Source organism: Alosa alosa, chromosome 9 (genome assembly GCF_017589495.1).
Source record: "Alosa alosa isolate M-15738 ecotype Scorff River chromosome 9, AALO_Geno_1.1, whole genome shotgun sequence".
Classification (NCBI taxonomy): Eukaryota; Metazoa; Chordata; class Actinopteri; order Clupeiformes; family Clupeidae; genus Alosa; species Alosa alosa.
This window is the reverse complement of record NC_063197.1, coordinates 16,318,006-16,331,773: the sequence shown is the minus strand read 5'-3', so window position 1 is coordinate 16,331,773 and position 13,768 is coordinate 16,318,006. Positions and strand designations below refer to the sequence as shown.

Genomic DNA, 13,768 nt, shown 5'->3' with positions numbered 1-13,768 from the left:
GTGAATTCCACAGCTTGGGGGCGATGTAGCTGAAAGCCCTCTCTCCTAGGGTGCTGAGGTTCACACTAGGGACATGCAGTAGGCCTGCTGAGGAGGATCTCAGTGAGCGGGCAAGGGTGTAAACTTCCAATACTGTATGGTTAGCCCCTAACATATTCATATAGCTTTCTAAATGTATCCATAATCTTGCATTTGGTATATGTCTATGGAATAGACCTCTCTGGATTTAACTTAGCTAATTAATAATTTTGTCTGAAATGTTTTTCAAAACCAAGATAAACAGACAGACATGCTAGATGGCTAGGTAGATAGATAGATAGATAGATAGATAGATAGATAGATGGATAGATAGATAGATAGATAATTTATTCATAGCGTAGCCTCGGCCACCTATACTTTTGACAGAATAAATAACTGAAAAACACCTGAGCAATTACTCGACCTAATTACTGTAGGCTAGCCTACTGGATCTTGCTATTTGAATAAAATAATGCATAAGAATATGCAGTAGTAGCCTACCGCATATCACAATAACCTGGCAAAAATGCTAAATCAATTAATCCAAAACAGCTTTCTTTAACAGAAAAACAATATGCATTTTGATGTGTCTACCCAGAGCCATATACATATATATATATAAGGCTCTGTGTCTACCTATTCCTTGACCCCTGATCTGTCATGAGAAAAGTCTACGTTATTCGAGTGGGCGGTGCTCTTTGCGCGAAGCCCGACCAATCCGGGTGCAGAGAGGGACCGTTTGAGTTTAAATCTTGTACCAGGAAATATCCAGATGTCAAATTGCGCCTAGTTCTAGTGCAAGAATTGGGAGTTGAGAAGGACAACGTTTTGTTCTCGCTTTTAAGGCACTATTGCTTTGTGATAAAACCATGTCGAAAAATCAGATATATTACTCTGACAAGTACATAGATGAGGAATTTGAGTACAGGTAAGTGAATGCGAGCTAGTAGCCTAACGTTACGTTAACGTTAATTTAATTTGGAAGAAGCGCTAACAGCAACGTTGCTACGTGCAAGCTAACTTAACGTTACGTCAACTAGAAATTCAAATATGTTGTAAGTTACTGTGTTTAATTCTTTGGTTATTTATTGAAAAGTTAGCGTTCCCAGTTGTAGTTAAGGGCACATAACAAAAGTAGCATTAAGCTAATGGCAATGTTGTATTGTAACGTTAGTTTCATAGCAGAGCATTAGCAAAACAGCTAGCTGCTAACGTTAACGTTATCAGACATCAACATTAACGTTAGTGGTGATAACAGCTTGATTAACGTTAGCCAAGTTAACGTTAACTTACTCGGGTTTTCAGACAACTAATTAGCGTTAATGTCATGCACACATGCTAATTGTTGATTCGCCATAAGTTATCCATAACGTTACATATCAGTAATGTTTGTCACTAACGAATCAGTAAATCAGTAAGATAACTCTTTTCCGATACGTCCACCGATAATAAAGAATCATTATGATACACAGGCATGTTATGCTCCCGAAGCAACTGTCCAAGTTGGTGCCGCAGTCTCACCTGATGACTGAGGAGGAGTGGAGGGGTTTAGGAGTGCAGCAGAGCCAAGGCTGGGTCCACTACATGATTCACAAACCAGGTATGTCGACCAGTTAACTGCTATGGTCAGTGCAAGTCTGAGGTCTGTTGGAAAATTGAGTTGCTAATCGCCAGCCATGTATTTGTCAAACATTTTTTGTGTAACGTTTCACTTACTGGCCAGTTGCGCTGTGGTGCCATTACGTTAGCATAACTGTTTAGGTTTTTCTTCGGGAAAAGAAGTGTGTTTGCATTTATGGGTATTGAGGTTTGAACTTATTGTGCACTCTAGAACTTGCTTTACTCATCTGAACTTTAACCTAAAATTGTATATCTCTGTAGTACACCTCGTACATTTCTGGATGGCTACACTCAACAGACTTTTTATGATTAAAAGGGTTCATGTGTCTTCAGTTGAATGGTGTGTGTGTGGCAAGCACATTATGATATTTCTGGAACCTTCTAACCTTTTTCTTTGGACTGGCCAAGTGACATTTATCTTAAATGTTTTCTCTCAAGAACCGCACATACTGCTCTTCCGAAGACCCCTCCCTAAGGAATGAGAAGGCCACCGGAAGGAAACCGCTCCAGTGGAATGCACTGTCTCAGATGGGAACAAATTGTGCTAAATTCTCTGCTTGTGTTTTGGTTTGTACATAAGAGGCCTTCTGCAGATCTTTGGTATTAACGTCCCCCCTCAGACCTTTGGATGTGTATTACAGGCCACCAGCGGAGAGCTGGGTGAAGTGTGCAGCCCTAAGGCTGGTGGACAGAGGCTGTGTGTTATAGATCAAGCCACAAAGAGCTCTGGGAAATCGAGGAAAGATGGTGTTTCTTTTTGTGCGATAGATTGAGTGATCTCAGTTATAAGCTAAGCTGCTATGTTGTCACTAAACTGAAGTGTTGGCAGCACAACCTGGAAGTTCAGTGGATTAGTAATTTGTCTGGAAATGAGTTAGAAGGTCTGAAATTGTACTTGGTCTTTCTTTGTCTTTACCTTCTTTATGTTATGTATTATAGTAGACCAGTGACTTTCCTGCTGTCCTTTGACTTTGTTGATACCATGGCAACAAAATAAATATTTTTCTGTAGATTATGTGTTTGTGTTCATTATGGTAGATCGTTTATGCATTGTGAAATGCCCAAAACTTACTGGGATCAGAGAACATTTAATGCTACCTGTCTAAAGGGTAATTTACTCACAAGTGCAATTCGTTGCCAAAACTTTCCGTCATCTTTAATCAGTAATGTATAATGGAAGCAGCAGAACCTTCAATAACAAAAATGTCACATGCACTACTTTACACTCAGTTCCTGATGATGCTGTGAGAGTCTCTGTCACTATTCCTGTTTTCAACTTTACTGCACCATGCCAATGTGTCAAGTTCACTTTCACTATCAAACATCTGGAAGTGATGTCAGTCCAACACATCCACCACCAAAGGAGTAATGAACTCTGAGTGGCGAATGCCCAGAGAGAAGGCCGGTGCTCGGGGCTTGTGTGCCGTCACCTTCTCTGGGTTGTGGCTGCCAGGGCCAGGCTTCAGTGTGGTGTCGGTGGGGAGGCCGCTGCGGCCCAGCATGGAGAAGGCTGGCTGCCTGGGCAGGTAAATGCTGGGGTCTGTGCTGTTGTACCTGCCAGGGCCAGGTGTCTTCGACAGGTCCTCAGAAAACCCGCCAGATCGGCAGCGGCCAGAGATGGTGAAGCTGGCGCTGGCAGGCTTGGTGGGCACGTGGGCACCCATGACGGCTGGCAGCGTGTACCTGTTTGGGGCCGGGACCGTGTCGAGGGAGCGGTAGATTGTACGTGCCCCTATTGTGTATGAAGGGGTCTTGCGCTTGGTGCTGCTGGGAAGGGCTTTCTCTGGACTGTATGCTCCTGGCCCTGGAGTCTGGAAAACTTCCACTGGAGAGAGTTGTTTGAGGTCAATTTTTTGTCACTTATTACAAACATTTTCACACATTTTCAGTTGTTTAAAAGTTATAAATGCTGGAAGACTTCATTTTTGTTGCATACACTGCAAAAAAGTAAAATCTTAAGATGAGAATCTTAAATCAAGGCTTGCTTGTTTTTTTGTGTTCCCTTGTTTCAAGCTTTGCCCGTTGAAATTTCTGTTCTGTAATTTAACTTAGTTTTCGTATTATTTCCAACAAAACAGGAGCCAACATTGCCAACAGAACATTGAAGTTTCAGCCGACAAGAATTAAGATTTCACTGTTTTGCAGTGTAGAGAACCCCTTAAAATGATTCTGGATACCAATGCAAATGACAGCCTGGTTTATTTCAGTGGGGCAGTGCTGCATGCTGTGTGAAACCCGGGGGTCAAAATGTGGAGGGTTGGTTTCAGCCAGTTAACATCCCAATGAGATGCCAGCTTTAAAAATGGTGTCTAACTTGCCCATTTATGCCCTTTATTTACACAAACAAGGCATCCATTTAGATTGGTGGTTGAGCTGACAATTGGGGGGCGGACTTGTAACCGGAGGGTTGCCGGTTCGAACCTCGACCAGTAGGCACGGCTGAAGTGCCCTTGAGCAAGGCACCTAACCCCTCACTGCTCCCCGAGCGCCGCTGTTGTTGCAGGCAGCTCACTGCGCCGGGATTAGTGTGTGCTTCACCTCACCTGTGTGTTCACTGTGTGCTGAATGTGTTTCACCAATTCAAAGATTGGGATAAATGCAGAGACCAAATTTCCCTCACGGGATCAAAAGAGTATATATACTTATACTTACACTTACTGCTGGGAGGATCAGCCAATCAACATGGACTACATTGTCTGATTGTCTGAAAACTCTCAGTTAGTATACCTCCAAGTATGAAACATGGCAGTGTGACCTGCTGATGACAAGGTATTTAAGGATAACAGATGTCGCTGATGGTTAACTGTAAGATTTTGAGGGGGGCTCTCAGCTCTTACTCTGGGTGCAGTTCAGTTATAAACAGATGGTTTTGTGTGTCTTTGTTAGCACTGTCACATACAGCTGTCAGCCTATGGGTTCGGGATCTGCTTGCTTAGTGCCATAAGCTGAAGTGACAGTCTATTTAAACCGACTTCAGATAGCCAACAGCACTGCTGTCAAACCAGATTATTCAAATATTCCCTTTACAGACTCTCATATTGTCAACATTATAGGTTACTTCATATTTTTTTTATATGAACCTGTTGTATTTTCAGAACACCTGATATGACCTCTGATTTAAGATCATATGATGGTATTTCATGACACAGGTGGAAAGAACAACACGTTAAATGTGTAGTTTTTGAAGGAATGTGGCATTCTAGAGTTTACATCTAGTCTTAAGAGTCACACAGAGTAAAGTGAGATTGCTTAAAATAGCAGTTAGTCTCACCAGTCTTTCTCATCCTACCCAGCATGGAATATGCAGGGGTGCCATCTCTCCCAAAGCGAGTGATCTTTGCGTCAACAAAATACTGAGGCCCAGGGCTGGAGTCTATGCTGTAGACTGTCAAAGCAAAACATAATTACAGCAAAACAATAATGTATATAATATGAATATATACAGCCCGAACATACATGCCAGAAACCCACATTAACACTGCAACTTGGATGGTTGAAGTCTCCCTCTAGTGGTCTTAATGCAACATCACATCTTTTATGGCATATGCTGTCATATTAATTTTGCAAATGTATAAGACATGAAAAAAAACTATGATGGCATGTCTTAGAAAGAGTCAAAATAGAATAGTTGGTTACTATCTGAAAATGAGGCAGTAGCTATATGGCCTGTTAGACTCCCTCTGCAGATGCAATTTCACATGTTGCACACATCTATACAAATGAAGAACTAGCTGGAGAAAAACCTGTCTGGATCAGCCAGTAGTTATGACCCAATCAGTAGATGGCCCCATTGAGGACGATTTATCACTCACGGTTGTCACTCATCCTGCTGTGGAAAGTAAACGCTGGGCTCGTTGGCTTTGTGAAGTCATGACGCATGAAGCCAATGGTGGGAGGGAGGGCATAGCGGGCAGGTCCTGGACCTAATAAGGACATTTTAACACCTCTCATCCCAAGTCATGGTTTCCTTTGCAGGTTTTATTCTTTGCAGGACACAAAGACACACATTTCTTTTGACATGATGTTTTCTTTGTCAATTGGAGAAAATTTGCCACACAAGCTGCACTTTGAGTACAGGGTAGACAGAATACAAAGGAGTGTGTGTGTATGCGTGCATGTATGTGTGTGTGTGTGCTTACATCTGCAACCAAGGGTGAGGATGTGTGTCTATGGGGGGTGTTTTTCACCATGTGCTTGCAGCTCATCAGGAATGTGGGTCAATGAAGCAACTGACTTTCTCTCGGCACAGAGAGGCTATGCCTTTGTGTGTACACAGTTATACTGCCTGGGGAATGTTATGACATCAGCATACAAGAAGTGTCTGTTCCAAAGCTACCGAGAACATTCTTTCACACCAGCAGACGCATGTTCCAGCAAGTCTGAAAGCATGCAACCTCTTCCCCTCTCACTCCCTCTCCCATCTCTCTCTCTTTTTCAGTGATGACATGCCTTCTTCTTGGATTCACTTTCTTTTCATTTTTCACCCTGATTTATAACATTGACCTTCTCAAAAGATTATCAGAAGAAGAAAAAAAAAGAATGTCAACCATGTTGAGCATCGCAAAGACCATTTGCCAAAGGAAACAGGATGACATTTTTCATTCAAGAAAACAAAACATTTTAGCATTAAATCAATGGGTGCAGATGATAAGAAAGCCCAACTCTATTCTGACCGTATTTGGAGATGCTTACCTTTTTCTCTCCCAGCTATGATGGGTCGTTTCTTTGTAGTTTCGGCCATGCTCAACCCCTGTGCCAGTATGGAGATGGTGACTCTAATCCAGGGTGTGTAAGGACACGCTCTGTTCACCCCTATTTCCAAAATCCAACAACAAACTCCAGTGATGACTGGTGGAGATCAAATAAGCTCTACTGCCACATGTTGTTCAAAAGACATCCAAACCCACTTGTGAACTAGCTGCTTTATGTTCAAATGCCTCCTGTCGAATGATAGCCCTGAAAAGGAGTCCAATGGTGAGGCAGGTTATAGATGACCCAACAGGTACCACAATGGTGTCTGTTCCAGAGAGGAGTCCTCCAGACTGACTGCGTTGGTCTGGTCAGCCTCTGGTCCATCTGAGGGTCTCTCGTAGTCATACTCTCGTCATCTGAGTGATGAGATGACCCCTGGTCAACATCTATAGACTCGGAGGCTGAATCCACACGGTCATGTTTGCTGTTTTGGTTTGCTTTAGGGATTAATGGATGTTGAGGAACTTGAGAGGATCTTGAGATGCCAGCCCAGGACCCTTTTAACCTCCACAATAGGCACTCTCACAACCCATCCTATTAAAAATACAAACATGTTCACAAACACACACACACACACACACACATCCATGGGTGACCGCACACATGTGTGTACACACACACACACACACACATACTAGGGGCCAGTGCTTAGAAACAGTGTCATCACTTGAGTTGGCTCTCGTGTAACAGGATCTCTAGGCAGGTAATCACTGAACCCCCCCCACCTCCTTTCTCTTCCTCTCACTCCCCCCATCCCAGAATGGACGGAATATCATGCTTCAGTCAAGCATGTGGGCAGTTGCCCAGGTGACGGGCAGCTTGGTCCCCTGCAACGGGGCAGTGGTGTCACGGCCGGATACACTACACTCTTGTATCAGGGAACTCAGAAAGATGCTCACTAGCCTAATCCACTGCGGGAGAAATGTTCAGTCTAATTTCTTTTCACATAAAAAAGAGCTTAGGTCCCAATTTCATATTATGTTTATGGTAAATCTTGGGCAGGTATTAAAGACATGAAGTGCTTTATGTACCAAGAGGGACAAACATGTATTGTGGAGAGTGTGTTTAAGTGTGAAGACTACAGTACAGTACAGATGACAATGGCACTACAGTGAAATGATTCTATAAATAGTACACATACACATATACACAGACACACATGCTTATGACTATATTGTCAAAAAGGCCATAAAATACATATGTGTGCAAAAGAAGTGCCTAAAAGCCTGACAAATTGTGGCAGGATGAGAAAAGGAAAGCTGCCAAAGGGCTTTGGTGACTGAAAGTGTTGATTACTGTGTCGACCAGCAAATAAACATGAAACATTAACGGCCTCTAACTTTCCCCTGGCAGCGGTCACAGTAACCTGAGCACTCAGTGACAAGAACAAACACTCGAGCAGAACGGCCGCACACCGGCACACTGGACCCACAGGCGTGCGTACCTTAACACAACCCACGCAGACAACTACTACTGAACCACATATATATGATGAAAGCATCCACACAGCACTACATGCAAGAACACCAAGGCACAGTGTCACATACCCATACATATATGTACAGCATAAACGCATTATTATTGACACTAATGTTTACATTTACTCCTACACTGTTTCACCTATGACCTTGCACTGCTAACACACCATACTACACATTATATTTATATATTTTTTTATATATATATATATTATAGTCCATAGCCTGCCCATAAACCTGTGCAATATACTGTACATATATATTACATGTATATATATGTCTATTTATACTCAACATATATACTCTATTTATCTCTGTAGACATGTCATATGGAAAACCTGTATTTATCCAACTATACACTGTACATTATTCATTTATATTGTATAGACAACCATACTCTACATGCACTTGGTATTTAATGCTTCTTTGCACTTCTGGTTGGATGTCAACTGCATTTCATTGGCTCTGTACCTGTACCCTGCTAAATGACAATAAAGTTGAATCTAATCTACTCTAATCTAATCTAATAATATACTATTAACCCGTTTAACAATAGTGACCGTACAAAAAAATCTGGCTCTTGTGCCTTTACAACTGAATTATCAATAAATTTCTCCCAAAAATAGAAACCTGAAAGGGTCTCAGTTAAATATGTGCAGTGCCAAATGTGTAGTGTAATTTCTCATATGGCCAGAGCTGCTTATGTTTTTGTTGCACCGTGACCAGAAAATGTCCACCCAAAAGCTCCCAAACTAAAGCTTAGAAAAGTATGTTTATGTAAACATAGGACAAAGATTTTTGGTACACATCATCTTTAAGGTGTCTAGTATGGAGGGATGCAATTGAAATATATGAACTTTGTTCAGCGTTCTCATAGCATGAGTGAACATGATGACGGTCACAATTGTGACCGTTGGGAAATAACATAGTCCGATTTTAGCGATTTTTGCACATTTTATTGTACAGTCATCTAATTTCCACTACATTCCATCCAAAGATGATATGGGGACATTGTCCCAGGTCTGTTTTTTACTTTTAAATTTGTATCACATGGCATTTCTCAACATGGCCTCTAAAATTCTCTGTTATATTCTAAGTGTGCCAATTTTTACATAGAAAATCCATTATACCACACTATTATACATAATTATTGTAATAGCTGATTTTCTATGCTGTTCTTTATTTTAATTTCACTTTTAGTCATTTCCTGCACATACTGTATCAGATCTAACTGACTGCCCAGATTTTACACCTCAAAAACAGTAAATCATCATACTTATTGACTATTGTATTACATAATGTCACATATAAACAAGGTGGTGGGGGGTATAATCAACTTGCCAGTCAGCCTGTTGAAGGCATATTGGCTGAATTTATGCAGAGACATGCAGTAGATATGAACAACCTTACCAGAAAAATTATTCCCAATACCCCTCCACTTATGTAGGGCCTCTTCCACAGGGACCAGTCAGACGAACCAGAAGCAAAGCTTCATGTGATCAAAAATAAAGATCAAGTGTCTCAAGAATCTGCTCTCACACTATTGTATGTCAAAATTACAGAATGTTTCCTATTATGCATTTAGAACCTTACTTAATTCAGTGGTAAAATTAATCAAATTTAGCAATATAGTGGATATCACACCCCTCTGACACTAGATTAGACCAATAACTGAGGCCAGAGCAGGCTCCTATGCTCCTCAGGTTTATATGTGATGGGATCATGGGCAGGTGTCCTGTGTTCCCCAGGTCAAGCATTGTGTGTTTCCAGGATCCTCCAGCTTTATAAAGCACATAATAGGTACCCGAATAAGCATAGGTCCCAGGATACACACTGGGAATATAGGGCCTTATGAAGATGTCAAGTTACTTAGTTGCATGCTGTGATAAAAATATGTTTAACAGCACTCACCAAACACACCTCTCCACTTGTGTGTTTGATGCCAGACAGGCTCATATGGTAATGCTGTTGTATATGCATTTAGAACCTTACTTAATCCAGTGGTAAAATTAATCAAATTTAGCAATATAGTGGACATCACACCCCTCTGACACTAGATTAGGCCAATAACTGAGGTCAGAGCATGTCCTATGCTCCTCAGGTTTATATGTGATGGGATCATCAGGTGCCCTGTGTTCCCCAGGTCAAGCATTGTATGTTTCCAGGGTCCTCCAGATTTATAAAGCACTTATTATACGGCTCTTCACAATGCTAGTAGAACGCTCCATCGACTTGAATGGGATTTCCTAACGTTCTACGGTAAAATAAATTCATGTAATTACTGCTGCAAACATATAATTACCACTGTCACTGGCAACGGGTTTTGTGCTTCTGATACGTCTTTCATATCACTATGCAAGGACTGGAACTTCATTCAAACGTGAAAGCAGACGGTTGATCAGCTGTGTTCTAAAGAATGTTTGATTCAAGTTCAGCAGCGTTCTTGTGAACTATTTGTTTCTCAGCAAATGCCACGATGAACGGTAACAAATAGGCTAGGCTATGTAGGCTAAAGTCATATCGTGGGGAGTTTATTATTTCGTTTTGGCAAGTAGCCAGATAATAAAGCGGGATAATGTATAGAACGCCCAGTCATTATGGGAAAATAAGTCCTTCAGGGTTTAAACAAGACCTCTCGCTGGCGCCAAGGCTTGGTCCGGTTAAGCCTGTCGGGGACTTATTTTCCCAATAATGACCGGCGTTCTATACATTATCCCTTACATAATAGCTACCCGGATGAGCATAGGTTCCAGGATACATAGGACACTGGGAACATAGGGCCTTATGAATAAAAGGCCTTTGGAGCATAGGGACCAGGTAACATAGGTTAATTTCATTTAGTGACCCTAACAATACCACTGACCAAAGGAGACCAATTGCTGGTCCAATGGAAAGGCAATTAATGGCATTGGAAGTATGGCAGTAGACTTGCAGGGCAATCTGTTGTGTAATTAATTACAAGGATACAAGGAAGTTTATTGTCACATGCATATAGTTACTGGAAGTAAGAAATGCAGTGAAATTATGTCTGGTGTCAGCCTATTTGTGCATTTATGGGGTAAAAAGTCTTGGTAGAAGAGGGGTTTAGTAGATTAAGTGGCAAGGGCTGCATAAGAAAGGTGGGGAAGGATTGGGATTGGGGGGGGGGGGGGGGCCACTAACAAGGAGCACCCAAGAGCAACAGGGGCAAGGAAAAACTCCCTTACCAAGGAAGAAACCTTGGGCAGATCCACGGCTCAAGGGGCTAACCCAACTTCCAGGGGTCTTGGTGTGTGTGTTGGGGGGATGACAGGGGAGATGGGATAGTGTGCTGTGTATGTGGGGAGAGGGCAGTGTGCAATATGAATATATTTATATTTAATTTTGAATTTTTAATTGAATATATTTAATTTTATAATGAACTAGAAAATGTAATTTCGAGGAAATTACCAGTGCATGAAAATATAAATATACTGTATATTAACATAAAATGCATAACAAACTTTTATTTGGAAACAGTTGGCAGGAGTCATAGTTGATAACAACTGACAGTTGAAATGTCTAAACAGTTAAATAGTTGAGTAGTTTAAATAGATAAATTATTTAATAGTGAATTATTGTAGTGAGGACATTTATTTTGAAACAGTTGTGGGCAGAGGAAATAGGAACAGAATCTGTAGTCTTAATAGAGCCAGATTGTATGCTTAAAGCCTGAGACAGAGTATATAGTTTAAAAGTTGAATTTAGATAGTGTAATGGATGTTGATAGACAGAAAGTTGAATGGATGTTGATAGGCAGATTGTTTAATGGATGTTGGTGGATAGTTTAATGGGTGGATGAGTGAATGGTTTGAAGAGGATGAAAGAATAGAAAGTTGGATGGAATGTGCCTTATATCCTTGTAGAATGGAGAGACACAGAGAGAGTTGGCCTAGTTAAGCAGAAAGCAGTTGATACAGGTGCAGTCAGTTTAACTGGCCCTTTGATGGGTCCTAGTAGTGAGCAGCTGGAAGTTGATACATTCGCAAATCAAGTTAGTTAGCTCATTGTGATGTCATCAGCCCATGTTAAGTCTATGGGGAAAAATAAGCTTGTTTTTTATTCATATCTCAAAAAGTATAAAGTTTACAAAAGTGAAAAATACATTCCCCACGTGTCCTTTTCAAGACCTACGTTACAAAGTTTGAACGAAGTTTCTACGTTAAACGGTTAAAGCTGAATCAGATGCAGAAATTTGGTGGGAAGAAGAAGAAGAAGAAGAAGAAGACTTCGGATAACAGAACAGTGCATTTTCATGCACTGTAATTATACAATTAAATAATACAATAATAAACAAACAAACAGACAACTAACATCACTTTTTGTAACATTTGTGGTTGCTGTTGTATTGTAGGGTGGTGTTGTTTCCACTATAGTCATAATAGTGTGATATAATGCCTTTCCTATGTAAAAATCGGCACACTTATAATATAATAGAGAATTGCAGAGGCAATGTTGAGTATTGTATTGTGATACAAAATTAAAAGTAAAGAACAGACCTGGGACAATGTCCCCTTATCATCTCTGACTGAAATTCATTGAAAATTAGATGATTGCACAATGAAATGTGTGAAAATCCCTAAAATCGGACTATGTTTTTTCTCAATGGTCACAATAGTGACCAAGCATAAAAGACTCCTTTTCACCCACTTTTTTAGGAAAATTTGAAAAAATAGTAATTGATTACTTCAAAGGGTTACTCAAGACACATGATTTTGATATATTCAAGTCTGGGGAAAATTTGGGATTAAACGGGTTAACATATATAACACAGATATCTAGGATGAATGTATTTGTATGTTTTTGACACGATTGCAATGCTAATGTGACAAATCTATGAAACATTTCAAACTTTAAAAAATGAACACACTGACATCAGAGTTGTGTACAAACTTTATTCTCTTATTTTCAAAAAAGGCAATGAATCTTAAATCCTCAGGGCGTACATTCACTCAAATTTTTAAAATAATTTACATTATAACACCAGACCACATTACGGGGTCTTGTCATCAGGCTTAGTGAGCTGTAGCTTCTGCACAGACCAATCCGATCCCACCAGCTTTCATTCTCCGTCCACACACAGTGACTCCTCAGAGGTCAAATGCTTTCGATTTGGGCCGAGCTTATCTTTCTGTGTTTCTTTTCAGCTTACTGCTCTCAGGGAGCAAGTTTCAGTGCTGTGCCACAAGATTTAACCTTGTACCGAGTGCAGGTCAAGGGTTACAATAGAGGGTCAACTCTGATGTAAGAGGCTTAGGGTTTAATACATTTGCCGTTAGGGCTTGAAAACAAGGCATCCAATGTGTGCCAATATCTGAACAGACTGATTAAGTTAAGACAGAGGTGTGGCAATCGGGAAAAAAATAGAGCAGAGAGGAGAAGCAAGGGGAAGGAAAAACAAAACACACAAGCACTAGCTACAAATAAATACCACAGATAGAATAAAAAACAAATAACAACAAACCTTTTTTAACTCAGGTATAATTACAAACATAAATACTTGATTATTCTGATCTAGATTACAGGAAGATTACAGTGAATGGAATAGCTACCGCAGGAGAGGCTATTTTTTCTACCAGACGGGCAGAAAGCTTAGATAAGGGATCAGAAGAGTGAGGGAGAGATAAAAAGGCAAAGGAGGACATGTTGGATAGTCTTCACACACACACACACACACACACACACACACACATATACAAATGCAACCACACACACACACACACATACAAATGCCACCACCCACCCAACCACACACATACACCATACACACACACACACACACACACACACACACACACACACACACACACACAAAATGCCACCACTCACATACACCATACACACACACACACACACACACACACAGAACCTGCTACCTGTTC

At 40.8% G+C, this 13,768-nt stretch overlaps 2 protein-coding genes across 2 annotated transcripts; one reads left to right on the top strand and one right to left on the bottom strand.

Annotated features, from left to right (window-relative positions):
* Positions 1-757: 757 nt before the first annotated feature.
* Positions 758-2,648, top strand: cks2 (CDC28 protein kinase regulatory subunit 2). The gene is made up of 3 exons (XM_048252759.1): positions 758-946; positions 1,491-1,618; positions 2,077-2,648. Exons 1-3 carry the CDS (start codon positions 888-890, stop codon positions 2,118-2,120), a joined length of 231 nt encoding a protein of 76 aa, XP_048108716.1. The 5' UTR covers positions 758-887; the 3' UTR covers positions 2,121-2,648.
* A 173-nt stretch (positions 2,649-2,821) lies between these two features.
* On the bottom strand, positions 2,822-6,379 carry odf3l2b (outer dense fiber of sperm tails 3-like 2b). Its single transcript, XM_048253235.1, has 4 exons — positions 6,331-6,379; positions 5,451-5,561; positions 4,910-5,023; positions 2,822-3,463 (listed from the first exon to the last, which is right to left on the bottom strand). Exons 1-4 carry the CDS (start codon positions 6,377-6,379, stop codon positions 2,976-2,978), a joined length of 762 nt encoding a protein of 253 aa, XP_048109192.1. The 3' UTR covers positions 2,822-2,975.
* Positions 6,380-13,768: the final 7,389 nt, after the last annotated feature.

Bases quoted from the DNA above. Each gene is read 5' to 3' on its own strand.
- cks2 (XM_048252759.1), top strand. From the start codon at position 888: ATGTCGAAAAATCAGATATATTACTCTGACAAGTACATAGATGAGGAA. The intron at 947-1,490 runs GTAAGTGAATGC...TATGATACACAG, and splicing joins GATGAGGAATTTGAGTACAG to GCATGTTATGCTCCCGAAGC. The intron at 1,619-2,076 runs GTATGTCGACCA...TTTTCTCTCAAG, and splicing joins CTACATGATTCACAAACCAG to AACCGCACATACTGCTCTTC.
- odf3l2b (XM_048253235.1), bottom strand. From the start codon at position 6,379: ATGGCCGAAACTACAAAGAAACGACCCATCATAGCTGGGAGAGAAAAA. The intron at 5,562-6,330 runs GTAAGCATCTCC...TGTCCTTATTAG, and splicing joins CATAGCTGGGAGAGAAAAAG to GTCCAGGACCTGCCCGCTAT. The intron at 5,024-5,450 runs GTGAGTGATAAA...TTGCTTTGACAG, and splicing joins CAGCAGGATGAGTGACAACC to TCTACAGCATAGACTCCAGC.